Here is a 15,426-nt window from a genome sequence, read left to right as displayed (position 1 = left end):
ACTAAATCACTATTACTAAATATGAAAATGTGTGCCTCGATATCAGAATAGATTTTTTTGAATTGATCACATTTTAGTACTTTACTTATCATGCTTACACTGCTGTGTCTTCCAAATAGGACACTTTTTTTACAGTATTTCCATCCCCATTTCTGTGAAAGTCCGCTTCTTCATCCTCATCTTCTTCCCACCAGCCATGATTCCAATGCAATTGAGGCTATTTAAATATGGACGCTACATTCTTGAGTCACTTTACGTTGACTTTCCATGGTGAAGTGGAGGCGTGGAGAGGGCGTAACTAGTTGTGTACAAATACTTCTTCTCAAGGTGGAATCTCTAAACCACAAATTGTGTGAATTGTGCACCAGGGTTGTTTGGCCACATCTTCAGCTTGGCACAGTGAAAATTTTGTGAAAAAACAGTGCACCAAAAGCTCACTGAAAGTTCACCAGCTCCATCCTGGCCTATTCTCAGAGCAGGGGAAGCGCACCTGGCGCAGTGATAAACCTCACAGGCAGGTGTCAGGTACATTTCAATGCAATAAACAATTACAGCAACCACTATTTTATATAACCGTTTGGTCCAGCATGTACATTTTTGTATCAAATGTCTCATCACAACTGTTGTTAGATTAAATACATCTCACATAATGTGAAGTCAACGTAAAAGTTTGATGCCAACTAATGAGTTCACATCTCTCAGCCAACCACAAACAACAAATGTAAGTCAGGAAGATGGAGTACATTAAAATTAGGAGGATGAGATACCGGGAGAGAATACACCATCAAAGGTTCTTCTATTTGGCGACGAGAGAGCAGGAGTGTAGGAGGATCACAAGCATGTTGTCTGGATTAGCCTGCTGCTGTGCTTAATTTTGTACTCCTATTCATGACACAGGAATAGATTTCATGTGTCCCGCGAGGTGGTCCACGTGGCGACATGCATTATGGCCTCTGATGAGCAGTCCGGTGGGCCCTCACATTTAAAGGCAATGAGAGACGTTTGTTTTATTGTGTTAAACCCTCTCAGGCCTTCTTTCCTCCCTCTTTGCCACTTGCACCGGTGGGATGGACTGCGCCGTTCACGGAAATAACAATGTGCGCTGGCCATACCCCCCTGCCGTGGTGCAGGGCAGGTATGCTGCACCTGTACATTAATCAATTTTATTGCGCTAATTGACAATTGAAGTTATCATAAGCACTTTGCTGACAGAGGCAAGGAAAAACCCTCCCTCAAACAGACCCAAGACTCACTGATCATCTACGCTACCTGTGCACTGAGGTGGTAGCACTGTTTTTTCTTTTCATCACCTCAGTACAGTTTTGAAAGCCAGCGGATCACTAATTCATGTCAGCTGAGCTCTGTGGGAATTATGGGTTATGCCGAAGTGGGAGGCAGCTTGTTGCATCTCGCTGCTCTTTCATGTGACTTGACCACGCGTCTTCTCATCCAGCATTTTCTGCTTTGTGCCGACCCCTGATCGCTGCTTTCTCTCTATTTCATTGCGACTCACTTTGGCCCTTTTAATGGCCTCATACTCTTATTTTCATCTGCCTCCCTGTTGCTTCAGCTCTGTTCCAGCCACGGTGTGGAGATTCCCGCTTGCTCTCCTCGCCACTGTGCTGTCTATCTATCTCCCACACCTCAGTCACTGATGTCTGATCTAATTGCTTTCGTGGTGACCCTCGGGACCTGGGCGCGGAGTAACAAGCTCCCACTGGATGCAACTGCGACTCAGCTTCCGCCTCTACATTCCTTCTTTTTATCCCTTTGTTGGCTGGCTGTTTCTCCGGTGTATTTATTCATTATCAGCTCCAATGCGGTTGTCCCGAAACACATGGCCTGGTATTTTAGCTCAGCTGGCTTGACTGAGCTTGGAGCACAGGATAGTTACCTTGTAAGGATGAGTCAGTCTTGTCCGGTATTTTACTGCTTTTAAGGCCACTTCCAAGTATTGGAGCTTTAAAAGCATGTATCTGTTTTGGCTCCGTAAAGACTGCTTGTGCAAAAAAGTGCAAAAGCAGACATACAATTGCTTTTAACATGAAAATGTGATTTAAATACAAAAGAGGTTGATACATATTTCACCATTCCTAGAATGTCTTAGTTTTACAATGAGTTGTTTTTCTTTGACCCCATGGTGGGTTATTTAGCATATGCTATAAAAGTGAGTCACCAGAGTGTAGGGTCCTTTTTTTTATGATTTCTTGTTGCGTTTATGAAATGCAAGGCAAAAGTTGGGAAAAAATCTCGAATTTCGACATTTGAAAATTGAGGTTTGACTGTGCATAATCATCAAAAAAATGAGTAAAAATTTAAGTACAATACATAAAAAAGAATAGCACAATCATCACAGAAACTGTCAAGGATCCCTTTACTACATTTACTACAGTTGTTAATGAACCGATAGGTGTTTCATTTTGTCTTAAAAGAAAGAAGCATTGCCTTATATTCAGGCTTGTATTACATCTGAGTCAATGGTATTAAACAGGGCAAAGTCTTCTTTAAATGTCCTTACAGTTACGGGTTGTAGCGCCACCTGTTCCTTTGGCATTCACTTACCAGCCAGTGAATACAGATAGATAAGCGTCTCAAAATACCATTAGTGAGGACCGAGGTTTAATAAATCGCCATGGACAAAACTTGAATACACCCCTGGCTGGAAAAAGGATGACCATAAACAGGAAGAGGTGGGAAGAAAGAAAAATAAAGGAGAAAGGAGTTAAAGGATGGCCCGATAGCATGGAAAGCCTCCCTGGACCTCTCCTACTGGAATGTAATAGAAAACGTGAAGTATAAAGATGCAGCCCAGTGAACTAAAGCAGATAGGTCGGCGCACATTTTAACAGCTTTGGCTTCACCCTGAAAATAAGAATTTTTGAAATATGGTGCACATTTATTTGAACTTTTTCCTCACATTCGCGCCCTCTGATTCCACTGTGTGATATGTCACACATGGAGGGGCATGCAAGCTTACAAATCATGTCGAGATTCCATGTTGATCTACAGTACATTTCCACATTTCCATTTTCTGTTTGTCTTGAAACTCCATGGAATTCTGCTTGGCCTGAGGTTAGATAATCAAATGGATAGTCTGGGAACACTGGCAATTCATTTCAGGAGATCAGCTGCCAGTCAGGAAGTGCATGAAAACATATTCCTTGAATGAACAAATACTAGGACTGCGATGGTATTTGTAATTGGATTTTCGGTATGGAACCATGCTGTATCGAGTAGTTCTCGAGAGATTAAAACGCAACGAGTTTGGGGGAAAAAAAAAAACCAACATGTGGGCTGGAACTCTAATAAATGAATGAATTAACTACACGATATTTGAAAATAAAATTGTTAATTTAATAACATTGCTTTTTGCGTGCGTGGCTGTTTTCCTCACCTCAAAATATGCAAGAAGAGCGTTCACTCTGTGCATTTACAAATTTTCCCACTGAGGGACGAATAAAGGCATATCTTTGTTTCAGCACCTTGGCACATTTTTTCCATAGAACAATGGCATTTATGGAGTGAGCCCTTTTGTCAAATATAGTCTCTTTGCCTTGGTGGGTGGAGGCGGGGCTGGTAGCATACACACAGAGTGCAGTAGAGTGTATGTTATTTTAGACAAGAACCGGTCTAAAAAGAACACTAAATGGAGCTTTGTATTGAGTTAGGGACTCCCTATAGAGCAGCTACACAGCCTATATCCTGCTATAACTGAACAGAAAGCTTTCTAGATCTTCCAGATTCTGCACTTCTTCTGCAGTGTTTCCATGGACTTCTTACTTTCGACCTAAACGGTCTGTTTAATTTACTCTACCCATGGCCCTGCTCTAGGTACGCCTCATTGGGCACACTCCCGAGGACTTCCAGATACGAATACGTAGGTACGTGTTTATTGAGTGCAGGCATTCTGCAGGCGTCGGGATCAACTGAACCTAACTGTGCCAAAAAACCATAAACCTAATGGTCTTCCTCTGCCAGAGCATGCTCAATCTTACGGAACAAATTTCTATTTTTAATGATTAACACTGTACACGCGTGGACCACCTGTACTCGACTACAAAAGACATTTCAAGGTTTTTTCTGCCATCCATGTTAATGTGATCCCCCCCCCCTTTTTACATATTCATGATGGAGCTCCCGCATAACCATCAAAACAATTTCTGCTGAAGGTTAATAGGTCAAATGTTTTGATCAAAATGTGGTTGTAGCACACACACTTCTCATTAGAGGCATTTAAAGAGAATCACTTGATACACATTTCCTGATCTTCCCCATGGCCCTCCCTAGTGTATACTTTCATTTCTTTTCACACTAAACACACACACATCGCGCACCGGTCCTGTGGGCTGAGGCAGTGTGCTGAATGCAGATTGAAGTCTTTGAAGTGAACAAGGAAAAAACGTGCACATACAGTGCAGTGGTGCTTCTACATTCTAATTAAATCATATCAGGTGTTTAATAATGAATGTGCATGTTAAGCATGTGAAGAGTTGTGACCCTGCAGCTGTTCTGTTTAACCTCTGCTGTACCGCAGAAGAATTCAATGTTGTTTTGTTTCCATGACAGTCAAATTCGCCCTCCGGCACACAAAAAAATTGTTAATAACAGACGATGGTGGACGCCTCGGGCAAAAAAAAGCTTAAAACTGTTTTGTCTCTGCTATGCTGTAGGTGTGTGGAAATCATCGCCAAGGAGGGGCGGAGCCTCAAGGAGCTTTATCTGGTCTCCTGTAAAATCACCGACCACGGTAGGTGATACATCCACTCCCTTTGTTGCCGCAGCTACCAGCCTCCGACATCATTATCGTAACTGTTATTACCCGCCGACACGACCATGAGTCAGGGCTCATTTTATTTTTACAGCTTGGCCAACGTGAGGCTCGCAAACAGTAAAATTATGATTGAAAAGTTTAATGCGGGATAGAGTCGGATCTCCTCTGTGGTCCTCCTACTTCCTGCTGCAGTTTACAACTTTCAGTGCAGTTTTGAAACCAATCACGTGGTGTCAGAGAAAAGTTTGAAAGCACATTAAACACATACAGGTTCTAAAATATTGAAATTATGTAACAATGGAATTAATTGAAATAAATTCTCTATTCTAAAGCATAAGAAGGTAGGGTTATTTTCCACAGCTAATGCCCCCCATGTCTAACGTGTTGCAACCGTGTGATTACTCTGCAACATAGTGACTCGTGTGAGTTACAGTGGCAATAATCACCTTGGCCTCCCTGAACCTGAACCTCTTATAGTGTGGGCGTGCGTCTTGTGTGGTTTGATCAATGACTCCCACGTCCTTAAAGTGCATTAAAGCAGCAGCGTGCAGGGCCGCCCTGTTCCTTTTCTCTTTCTGTCTCTAATCCTTTACAACAAGATAAATTGTCGATATCTGATCTTCTTCCTTCACTAATGACCCTTCAGGCCCTCCAGTGTGGCCTCTTTGTATTTTTGCATGTCCTTCCACAATAGCGAGGCCTGCTGCTGCAGGCACTAACAAAATGATTGGTGGGTTTCCTGCTTTACTCTCTGATAAATTGAATAACAGAAATTACATCTGCCAAGCTGCTCCCTGCTTTTTTTTCTCCCATCCCTGCTCATCTCCTGTGCTAATTATTTTTATTAATGGCCTCTCTGAGTGCATCTGAGATGTCCACCAACCTCTTACATTTTGCTTTGTCTCCCAAGCTTCTGCTTCCTGTGTGTGAGGCAGGGTTAGATGACGGCAGCAGAAAGCTACCTAACATGTAATTTTATCCCGGCTGCAGATGGTTTTTTGGCAATTATTTAGAGAGGAATACATGGAAAAGTAGAGACAGAGTTTTTCTTTTTTTTTGTGAGGTAATGATCTTGCTGAAAGCCCTATTAGTGCCATGAAAACAACCTTCCTGGATCCTCTCTGCCATTCATCAAAAACATGCAAACCAATTAGCCTGAACACGACTTTTTCTGGCAATCTAAGCGGCTTTGTTAAACACATGCATTCTGGGATTGACTTCTTATGAAGCCAAACTTGGAGAAACTTCTCTCAAGTTGCTGGTCTACACTTTTAATTAGGTACTACTCAAACTTGCATAAGCTTTTTCTTCTTGTTTCTGCTGTAACTATTTACACACACCATCATCTTAACATTAGTACTATAGTACTGAACAATAATGCTAAAATTTGTATTTAGAAAGTAATTAATAGGTTTTCTACACTCTGACTATTTATTAATATTGAATCCTACTTTTCTTCACTATTCTACACCAGTGGTTCTCAACTGGTTGGACTGTGGGATCCACCATGACCCCTCAATGACAAGTTCATTCGTTCATTTTGTACCGCTTATCCTCACGCGGGTCGCGGAGGGTGCTGGAGCCTATCCCAGCTGTCTTCGGGCGAGAGGTGGGGTACACCCTGGACTGGTGTAGAAAACCCACACATGAACATGCAAACTCACACAGAAATGGCCGAGGGTGGAATCAAACTCTTTAGCTGTGTGGCCTGCGCGGTAACCACTTGTCCACTTGTGCAGCCAGGACAGTAGCATTCATTCATTCATTTTCTACCGCTTATCCTCACTGGGGGTGCTGGAGCCTATGACGGCTGGGCGAGAGGCGGGGTACAACCTGGACTGCTGGCCAGCCAATCACAGGGCACATATAGACAAACAACTATTCACACTCGCGTTCATACCTATGGACAATTTGGAGTCGCCAATTAACCTAGCATGTTTTTGGAATGTGGGAGGAAACCGGAGTACCCGGAGAAAACCCACGCATGCACGGGGAGAACATGCAAACGCCACAGAGATGGCAGAGGGTGGAATTGACCTCTGGTCTCCTAGCTATGAGGCCTGTGCGCTAACCACTCTGTCGCCGTGCAGCCCGCAATGACAAGTAGTGATCCAAATTACGGGACATTTTTCATTAAAAGGGAATCTTTGCAGCACAACATGAACTAAAGCTCCTCTCTTTTTCCAGCAGTTATCTCCAGCTGTGTGTTGAATGGATGGCATGTTATGTCCCCACCCAATGTCCTTCCCCTCCTTTTATAGCTCAACAAAGTTGCCCATAAACAGGCAAAGACCTGTGAACCCCCAGTTGAGCATCAATGCCCTGGACTCTTATTAATCTACTTGCTAATTTCCCGTCATATCTGGTCCTTTAAATTATTGCTTACTTCCCATGTTGTCACTGCCCATTGTTAGTACTAGCGTATTTGATTGCATGCATTTGGAGCCACTTGAGGGAATACATTTTTAGAAGAAAATATGTGATATAGGAATGAAATCAGACCACCTACATGTATTTTCCATAAACTCTGGCCATTTAAATTGGCAGCAGAAATAAAAGTAGCACGATTACGTAAGTTTGAAAGTCAATCCTGATGAGAAAATCTGCCGGGCCATTCTGTCAGTAGTAATGAGCCCCCCTTTCACAGACCTGCACTGTACTTGCAACTCACCTGGAGCCTTGTCGCTATCACACTACTACATGATATTGTTTCTGTGGCGAGCGTGCATGTGAGTGAGCGCCCACCAATGCCCACCTGCTTCAACCGGGAGACACAAAGAGCGACCTCGCCACCTCCGGTCTTTACATATGTTAATTCCTTTTCACCCACGAGGCTGCAGACGACCTCTTACCTTGTCAGTCGCGGCCTCTCATGTACATCTGCGCCGATACAAGATGGAGCGAGGCACCTGTAGGAGAAGGAATGAACGGGGAGGAAAGCTACGAGGCTGAAAGAGGGAATAATTACATTGCGCTGGCAGAGCGCTTCAAGACAAAAGTCCTTTGAAATGATTTTTCATATTGACACTGTTGCATGCCTAACATCTGGAGCCTTTCAAAGAGAAGCAGAGTTATTCCAGATCACCTTTAAATCTCGGAGGTCTAAGTTTGTCTATTTTGGAATAAGTAGGATACATTACGTTATATTTGCCAAACTGCACTGCATCACTAGAATGTTTGGATCTAGGTACGAGCTATGGTATATGAGCTCATCTCCTGAACAGCAGCACACAAAAGGGTGACATTTTGTAGAAACATGCACCCCTACTGTGTTTCCTGTGCTATTATTTTGCTGACAAACACACCACATGGTGACGCTGTTATTAAACCCTAAAGGTAGGTCGGATTGACTTGGCATTTGTCACACAGCTCTACAAAACACACTCTTTAATTTGTGAGTGTTTTGCAGAATTGCCACAAAATCCTGACACATTTGTGTAAAAATTTAACAAGATTGGTTGGTATCAAACAAAACAAATTACTGTAAGCTCTGCTTCATTATTCACATGCTTTGACCCCAGCGGTTTAAACAATGATGTGGCAAATTTCCTCCCCTTGAACCTCCCCTGATCCAGAGAGTGCCGATTCAGAAATGTTAATGTTAATGTTTTGAAGTCCAGTGCAGTGATTGTGTTTTCATCTGACAAATCTTCAGTAAGTTTGATCCAGCGGAGAATTACTACAGCTTCCGTATGGCAACATTTATAATGTCTCTTTCTGTGTAAATACTTATAGACAAGTGTGGCTTACACATTATATGCGCATTGTGCAGAATTTTTTCTCTTGAAATTTTTGTGGATGTAGCTTATTTTATTAATTTGCACTTCATAGTCTGGAATTTACTGTACTTACAGACCAATCAGCTGTCCAAAACTCATTGAACATTTGTCTAATGATGATAAAACTTTGAGGATATCTGTATTATATGTATGTTAGCATATCTTCAAAGTATTTTGAGCGCAACCCATAGGGGGCACCACAAATGTCACCATGGGCTGTCCTAATTTTTTTTTATGACCCTATGTTAAACAATAACCTATTTTAAGCAAAGCAGTTTTTATGACACCCAGCTGTCACCATTTTAACTCATCCTCTTGTCATTATTAGAGACCTCCAGATATACACACATCTACAGCCTACAGCCATGTAGTCGACGTAACAGAAAAGAAACTGTTTAAGACGTAGCTACTAGGGATTATTAGAGGTTATTGTGCCTGTTGTGAGGTAATAAAAAAAAGCAGTCAAGTCCGGTGTGTGTATCACCAAACATTACAGTACCATTTTTAGTACAATATACCATCATTTTTTTTTTACTAAAATGCCACATTATCCACAAACCAGCATAGCTTATTATTGGTCTGCTAACGAAGCGTATCAGGCCATCTTATTAAATAATAAAAATGAATACATTTTTGAAATCCCAGTCAAAGCCGCGCAATTCAAACTGTGATGCAATGACGGACGACTGTAATTACTAATTGCTTCATCCTGCTGAACCCAAGACGGCGTAATAGCTTGTTTTCCCCGCTCACTCAGGCGTTCAGGAGGTAAATAATGTAACTCCTCAAAATCAGTCGATTAAAATGTGCCCCAGCTATGCAGTAAGATTTATGCCGGCTTCTAAAGGGGAGCGAGTCAATAGACAATCTATGTCTGAATCAGCACTGCAGGCGTGGTTGCGTTGGTAACTGTGTGTGTGTGTTGGATTAAAAAAAAAAACTAGTCAACGCGATGCAAGGTTAATATCTCAGTGTAAATATTGATGTTGTTTCTATGTAAAAGTGTGTTTTTGTCATCAACATAAAACCATTATTAACTGTACAGACAGCGTTTTAAGTAGCATTTTAACATCCTTTCCTGTCATACACGTGTAAAAACAAGTTAACAACAACAGCGAAGCTCATTGTTTTTTTAACCCTTTAGGCACCAGATTTTTTTTTCAGTTTTGGCATGACTATTTCAAAACGTTGTAGCTTGAAAATGGTTAGAGACATTCTGTAAATCCTAAAATCATCAGTACGACCCAAAGTTTGTGATGCCACCAGTCAGATTCCTGTCTCCACGATCCCTGCTCATCAAAATGTCTGATGCTTCCTCATGTCTCAAGCAAACCCAGCCATCATCATCGTTATTTACAGTGGGCTGCCTGCACATCCATTATTACTGCAACTGTATTAGTGGCGCATTTTTTTGCAGAGGAGTCTCCCACAGATCATACCACATATGTCGCAATTTTGTTTTTCCTTCTACCTCACCGTTAGCAGTGTTTTGACAACCCACCACTTCCCCTCCTGCCACAGATTGACGTCAGAGATGTCTGCCATCTCTTGATGTAAAGTATTAACTACACAAAGCACTATATTTGTAGAAACGTCCCTCCTGGTTTGACATTATCACATTTACCTACTGATGACGCAGTACCTTGGGGGTTCAGTATCTTGCCCAAAGATACTTCGACATGGTCACAGGAGGACGGAGGATCGACCCCACAACAGCCTTCAGGTTGGGAGGCGACCACTCTACCACCACCATGCCGCCTTTGTCCCTTAAAGGGCTTCCAATGGTACTGGTCTCAGTTAAAAAGCAAATGTTGAAATAATTTAAAAATAATCCTTTGATGACGAGTGACAGCAGCACCTAGCCAGTTGGCAGTGAGCTAGTTTGGAGTTACCACTGGTGACTTTTGAGGCACCCTTTTCCTCTATATTTGGGCCAATATTTGCAGTGTGTGGTCTTTTTAATGACAAATGTGGAGAATAGTATCAAAGCAAAGCAGCTATTCAGCTGGAGGCTAACTAATTACCGGCTCACGGCTATTTTTGTGTTAATATTGTGGTTGAACTCCCAAGTTTTATGACCTTTTTGAATGACAAATAAAAGGGCACAGACAAAAGTTGCAAACGCCTCAAAGTGAAATCATACAGTCAACACTCCGTATTTTGGCCTTCTTTCACCCACCCTCCTATTTAAATAGTTTCCTGTTCCCGTTGTTGTTTTTTGAATGTATTGAAATTAATGATTACATCATTCTATCATCCTGCAATTGTTGTTTTTTTTTGGCCCAGCTGCAGAGAATTCCATTCATTAATGGATGCTTGAATTGGCGCCTGAGTTTGAACAGCTGAGGAGTACAAGCATTTAGCCAGACGACCCCCCGCCCTGCCGCTCAAGTGTATAATAAAGTACACTTCCATAGATGTCCACAGAGCGTGTGGCTGGCCTTATACATTTCCGTACATCAGACTACGGCATGCTATTTGCACATTTGAGAAGTGGAAATGGAATTAGTTTCCATATATTGTCCTGCACTCTCCTTGTTCTGGCTAAGCCCTCCCTGCTCTCACCAATGTTTGCCTTATGTGGCCGCGGAAAAGTGAGGATTTAGGCCGTCTACCATCTTACTGCTCACAGACACACACACACAACATGGATTACAGCTAAACGTGCCTCCAGACGCTGCATTCTTGATTAAAATAAAATAAAGCTGGGATATTCTTGCATAAAAATGCTGCAAAAGCCCCAGTAAAAATAGTATTCACACATCATGAAGTGTCCATGATCTAGCTGCGCAATTTCTTCCATCTCACTTCCTGTCAGGTCCTTATAATAAAGGCAAGTTTTAAAGTGTGTCCCTGGGCCTCAATAACACAAAGTACTTGTATGTCTTTGTTATTGTTCCTCATAAAGCTTTTTTTTTCTTATTGTTGTGTTTATGGATGTGAATTGGAACACATTTGCTGTTCTTTTTGTGATTAGCTACCACAGTCTCATATGCGTGCATGCAAGCAAGCATCGCCTCTGAGGAGCCTGCAGGCAGGTATAAAACGGCATCAGGACTTTTAGGTTTCTCCCGGCTCTGTGTGGTCATTTCCGTTTTTAAATTTCCTTCTGCCTTCCACCGTCTTCCTTTGTCATTTACAGCCACCTCTGGGTTTGTCCCAGGTGTGAATAGAGCTGTTCTGCAGGTCACATGGGTGTTGATGGGTGCTGGATGCCACATTAAGGAGTGTTTGATAGTTAAAGCACCCTGCTGCTGCGAAAGATGGCTTCCATCCCCCCTCTGAGAGTGGTTTGCTGCATCCTATGGGAAAATATGTATATTTAAAAATCCCTAACAGAGTGTGTTGGACCTGCGAGGTTTCGCTTTCTGTTTAGACACCTGATCAGGGGTTTGGATCAGAGGTGTTGAAGGGGGGACACATTGAAAAATGAACGGATACAGGGCCACTTTGACATGTTGTGAAGCAACCTGCAGATGTGCTCAGAAGTATTTTTTTTAATAACAACTTTATTTTGTTTCTTATAATAATAATTATATAATTAGAATTAAAAAAAATATTTTTTCCTTTAATATTTAAATGTTGTGCTACTAAAATGATTTATGAATGAATCGTCATAATATTAGGAGTTTTTTATCATTACCTTTTTTATTACATTTTTTTTAAACATATTTTGATCTTAATTTTGTAAAATAACAGCTTTTTTTCAGCTGGTCTTTTCCTCAACTATTTTAGCTTTCTTCTTGTAAATTTTCTTCTACAATGGTATTCCTATATTTTGACTTTATTCTTATAAATGTTCATTTTTTTTATTTTATTCTATTATAATATAATATAATATTTTTCTATATATATATATTATATATGTATTATTATATATGTATTATTATTATTAATTATTTTTCTTTTATTTATTTTTATTATAGAATAATTTTTTAGATGCGGTGGGTGGCCCCTGGGGCTCACTTTGGGCACCCCTGGTTTCGAGTTAAGTTTTTAAGTCCAAGTTAAAACTTTCTTTCCAGAAGGTCACTCTGTGCCTTATGTTTGTACTTGTGTTTATTTGCCAGATAATGTTATAACTAATCCCTCACAAGGTCAGCGCCGCTTGTATTGGGTGATTATCCCCCACTGTTTATTCATAAATCCCACTGATGCCATTTCCTGCTGCTGTCTGTGACCATTGACCTGTCATTTACCGCCTATTGTTGCTTCACCACCTCGGAGGCCTTCCGTCCACGTCGACATCCTCCTCTTTATCGCAGCGGGAGCCCCCCTGCTTACAGGGAGGTTACTGTAGGATCTAAATGCGAAGCATATTTCTACTTAAAGTGCACTTTCATTTTAGTGCTCCTAATCTCATCTTTCATTATCTTCCCTCCGCTCTTGTCATCACTTTGTGGAGAGCGGCTTTTTGACTTGTTCCGCTCCAGCGTCCTGCTGTTACTTTTGACAGTGCAGCTTTAAATCATTCAGGTGACTTGGCAGTGGCAATAACGTGCAGCACATCAGCGCTGTTGGAATATCTTAGCTCATGACTCTTAAATGCGTCCGAGCAGCAGCAGCTCAGGCAAATAGCCTCAGTGTCAAACAGCGAGCTGCTCATCATTTGATCAATGGCGTTAGTGGAACCCCTGCCATGTGTTTGTCTATGTACATGATTATATGATAAAAGGCTTTTGTAAAATGCTGCTCTTTAAACATAACATGCGGCAGGGGGGCTGCCGTCTTGTCGCACTGGTGATTTAGTGAGCAGAGTACATGTGCTTGACTGGCAGCAAGGTTGTCGCTCCCACCTTGAAGCCGTAATAATTCTTTTGAAAAAGCTTTTTTTTCCCCCTCCCCTTCACAATGACCTTGTTAGTTTGACAACTACTGCTATCCTTTTTAGCAACATGTGGTGGTGACTAAAATATAATTAAGTACTTGAATATATATACTAATTATGATCTCTGTAGGGAAATAACATTCTTGCTGTTGTATGCCTCCCTCTCCACACATAATAAATTGTATTTACAGCACCATCATAACTGATTGTTGCATTTAGACAAACACATTTTTATGCTAAGCTATTCAAAGTATTCATACTTTGGTTTGGTATTGGAAATTGTTTATTTTTCCACCATGCTCCATCACCAAAGAATATTGAAAGGCTGCACTTCTGTGGGATGAAGAGCGTTATTTCAAGCTACTAATGTTGGAAATAAGTGACACAAACAGCGACGATGAAAGAGAGGACGAGAGAGACTGACAAAGTGTGTGATGAAGGAGTTATGAGACAGTTCAGTTGTGATACTGCAGACGACTACTTGAATGGTTTTAGTTCCCAGGAGAAGGAAGAGAATGGCGATTAATTATTTTTCTGGTAGGCTACTGTGTAACTAGCCATATTCTGTTTATTCATATTATATATTCATATTCTGTTTCTATGTACTGCATATCCCACGTTACAATGTGGGCAGGTGCGGCTTATATACAAATCTTTTTTACTCTTTACATTTAGTGCGGCTTACATACCAGTGTAATCTATTGTCCTTAAATTATTGTATATGTCTTATATGTGTATCTTTTAACTGGCAATTACACAAGAAAATAACTGTAGTCCAGTAGTTTTTTTTTGTCATTCACTTGGTGGCGCCACTTGTACATTTAAATTTTACTTATTTTTACCTTTTGATAAAAATATATCTCAATTTACATATCTCAATTCATGCATTTTAAATGTTATAAATCAACCCAAGTTCTTAATTTATAATACAATAGTAAATCAAATATGAAAAAATAAATCCTTGAATATCTCTAAGACATATTTTTATTATTGCCTTTATTAGTTGTATTGTTTGGTAGTATTTTGTATTTATTTATTTATTTATATATTTGTCAAGGATCAACAGCAAGATCAATAGCAAGAACATGTTCTGTTGGTATGCCTACTACCTTAATACTTCATGAATTCTCTTAACGCAAGTCCATTTATTCACTCAATTAATCCTTCTTTTATTTTGCTCCTGAAAATCTGAAATATGAGGCCAATGTAATAGTTAGAATTATTAATGTGTATATGTATTCATTTTATATTTATATTTCGAAGTTGATGCTGTTATTATAGATATTTGTCAGAGTTGGAGGGTTTTTTTTTGTGATATGGTCATGCACCGTCCAACTTGTCCCCCCACGTCGGCCATCTTGTCAGATGTCCCGCATCTCCGTTCACCTTTACATATTCTAATCTGTCTCTCCTCCTGTCCTAGCTCCTCATGTTATCAGTGTGTCCTGTAAAGCTTCATTTACAGAGTCAGCCCTAATCAGATGTGTACCAATGGAGGACAGTTTGTGAGAGCAGCATGCAGCCTGATAGATAGGAAGGCTTATCAGAAGGGGTGCGAGTCTTAAGCTCTCAATTATATGCGTGATGCCCGAAACGCAGGGAGGAGACACGTGTATGCATGGCTTCATGCACTTTTAGTGGCTTAGACGGGAGGTTTTTGTCATTCTCGTCAATGTGTTTCTGTCTCTCTCTAGTTTGACCCCCTCTGTTTTGGATTTAAAAGAGTCCTAACCACGAGCCCAACTGCAGCCTTACATAACCATAACCCTCAAAAGTCTCTATTATAGTATTTTCAAGCATTTTATATAAGACTCAGATGTCCCACAATAGTGTTGCTTCAATGCTGGAATTAGATATTTTCTGTGTCTGTAGCTTTATTGCTAATTCATTGCTAACGAGTGTGTGTCAAACAACTAGGAAATAGGAGTCAAACCAAGTAGGGAGTTGAATAGCAGCGGATGCATTATAGTGAACAGTAATGGGTGAGGTTTTCTGGTGTGGACATTACTTACATCACCTCCTCCAGACCCGGAAAAAGTGAAGACATT

The 15,426-nt window shown here is 40.9% G+C and overlaps 1 protein-coding gene across 4 annotated transcripts in view; it reads left to right on the top strand.

Moving 5' to 3' along the window:
* fbxl17 (F-box and leucine-rich repeat protein 17) overlaps positions 1-15,426 on the top strand; it is a 235,595-nt gene that overhangs the window by 162,736 nt on the left and 57,433 nt on the right. For all 4 annotated transcript variants that reach the window (XM_058071437.2, XM_058071439.2, XM_078789605.1 and 1 more), the window contains one exon: positions 4,671-4,747. In XM_058071437.2, the coding sequence (XP_057927420.2) occupies positions 4,671-4,747 (77 nt within the window). The remainder of the gene's footprint in view (positions 1-4,670; positions 4,748-15,426) is intronic.

This window comes from Doryrhamphus excisus, linkage group LG3 (genome assembly GCF_037039965.1).
Source record: "Doryrhamphus excisus strain RoL-2023G ecotype Guam linkage group LG3, RoL_Dexc_Guam_v1.1, whole genome shotgun sequence".
NCBI lineage: Eukaryota > Metazoa > Chordata > Actinopteri > Syngnathiformes > Syngnathidae > Doryrhamphus > Doryrhamphus excisus.
The sequence above is the reverse complement of the archived record's forward strand: the minus strand, read 5'-3'. Positions and strand labels throughout refer to the sequence as shown.